The sequence below is a fragment of the Aplysia californica genome, unplaced genomic scaffold, assembly GCF_000002075.1.
Source record: "Aplysia californica isolate F4 #8 unplaced genomic scaffold, AplCal3.0 scaffold00152, whole genome shotgun sequence".
Lineage (NCBI taxonomy): Eukaryota > Metazoa > Mollusca > Gastropoda > Aplysiida > Aplysiidae > Aplysia > Aplysia californica.
The window spans coordinates 910,795-912,890 of NW_004797422.1; the positions used below are offsets into that span (position 1 = coordinate 910,795).

Here is a 2,096-nt window from a genome sequence, read left to right on the forward strand (position 1 = left end):
CCCCCCCCCCCCCCCCCCCCCACACACACACACACTTTTCATCTGTTTATTTGTCTTACTTTCTCTCTGGCTCTAAATGGCCGTCATAGTGTCGGCATGCTTCTTTTTACCAAGCAAGTAAAGAATTGTCTCTTTTTGCCTGATTACAACAATGTACTATGCGCTTTATAATTAATGTCTATGGGGTCTGCTTGACTAACTCCAAAGAGTGTACTATCTTTGCTAACTCCTAGTCTGAGTTCATACATTTGTGTTCTTCGTCACAGGTATGGAGCTGGTGGGCCGGAAATGGCGTGTTCTGGCAGGCATTGCCATCCAGTATTACTGGTGTCTCGGCATGTTCATCGTGGACATAGTGGCGTTCGCCATCAGAGACTGGAAGACGCTACAGCTGGCCATGTCCTGCTACGCTGTCTGCTTTCTATCTGTTTGGTGGTAAGGCCGGTTTAGCACCATTTTGCTAACAGTAACAGGGATCATTGGTCATTGTGTAATTTTAACTTACTTCACTTACTTTTTGTGTCAAATCGTGCGCTCCATAATATACTGAATCAGACATTCAGACATACGTCAGAGGTCATGGTCTCAGAAAACTTGTGGGTTTTTTTTTGCAGCGTCTACGGTGTAATGGTTAGTCGCTTTGCTTATACACACAGAAGATGTGAGCTCGATTCACGAAAAGGTATTTTTGAAAACGAGTATTCTCGTCCGTCTTTCTGCCGTTATTCTGTATCGAACTTAATCCGGATTGGCCCTGGAAGCAATCCACCTTCTAACTGATCTAAATTTTGCCGATTGAGGTGTAAGGCATTACGGTAAAAGAACATGTCTCAAGGCTTATCAGGACTCTCATACGTCTGTCTCACATGCTTCCAAACTGGTTTCATGATCTCACAACACTATCATTGTCCCATAGCTGTTTCCCCCTCTCCCTCCATCCCCTCCACTCTTCTCCCTTACTACTTGTCTATCTCTCCCTCCCCACCCCCAGTCTGTCTCCCCCTCTACCCTCTCCATTTTTCTCCTTCACTCCCCGCTTATCTCCCCCTCCACCCCTCCACTCCATCCTCCCCCACTTCCACTTTATCTCTGTCTTTCTACCTCTCCTTTCCTCTCCTTTCCTCACCCACCCTTCACCCTCCATTCCCTCCTCACTCCCTTTCCCTTTTCCTGTATCTAGTATCTATATTTCCTTTCCTTTAGCTCAATTTATCCTGCCCTCACCCAACACAACCCCCCCCCCTCCCTTCCCCAAATTCTCAGGCTGGTCCCCGAATCTCCCCGATGGCTCATCAACAAAGGGCGTGTGGAGGAAGCCCGGGCTATCATGGAGCGAGTGGCCAAAGCCAACGGGAAAGAGCTGCCCAAAGACGCTATAGACGAGCACGAAGACGCTGGACAACCCAAGGGGAAACTCACAGACGTGTTTAAGTCAAAGACGTTGACCATCAGGATCATTGTTGTCTTTGTCAACTGGTGAGTTGCAGAGGTTCAAATCTACTGAAGGAGGTTTTTAAAGCCCACCCCCCGCCATCACCAGGTACTTTTATTTACGACGTGTTTAAGCCAAAGACATGGACCATCATAATTGCTGTAATTGTCAATTGGTGAGTGTCTAACAAGAGTATGGTATGGATTTTTCTTACAAATACAGAATATCCCCCAATATACTTCTATGTACGACGTGTTAAGTCAAACACGTCAACCATTGCCCCCCCCCCAAAAAAAAACGAGAAAAAAAACAACCAAACATAAACCTAAAAAAATAATCACTTGTGTACCTCAATCTGTGATGTGTAGTAAATTAAGGACGTTGACCATCAGGATACGTGTTGTCTTTGTAAGTTGGCGAGTAGCATGGGTTCACCTCCACCGACGGGCGTTTTTTAAAACCCCTTTACCTCCTTCTGTCCGAATGTACTTCTACGCATGACGTGTTTAATTCTAAGACGTTAACCACCAATGTACTTCCATGTGCGATGTATAGTAAGTAAAAGACGTCGACCATCAGGATAATTAATTATTGTTGTCTTTGTCAACTGGTGAATGATGTGGGCTCAACTCCACTGACAGACATTTTTAAAGCTCCACCCCCC

General features: G+C 45.7%; 1 protein-coding gene across 1 annotated transcript in view; it reads left to right on the plus strand.

The window, feature by feature from the left end:
* LOC101845165 (organic cation transporter protein) overlaps window positions 1–2,096 on the plus strand; it is a gene marked incomplete in the record, with an annotated part of 19,820 nt that overhangs the window by 13,478 nt on the left and 4,246 nt on the right. Inside the window, 2 exon segments of the mRNA XM_035969526.1 lie at window positions 267–435; window positions 1,264–1,476. Of these exon segments, the coding sequence (XP_035825419.1) occupies window positions 267–435; window positions 1,264–1,476 (382 nt within the window).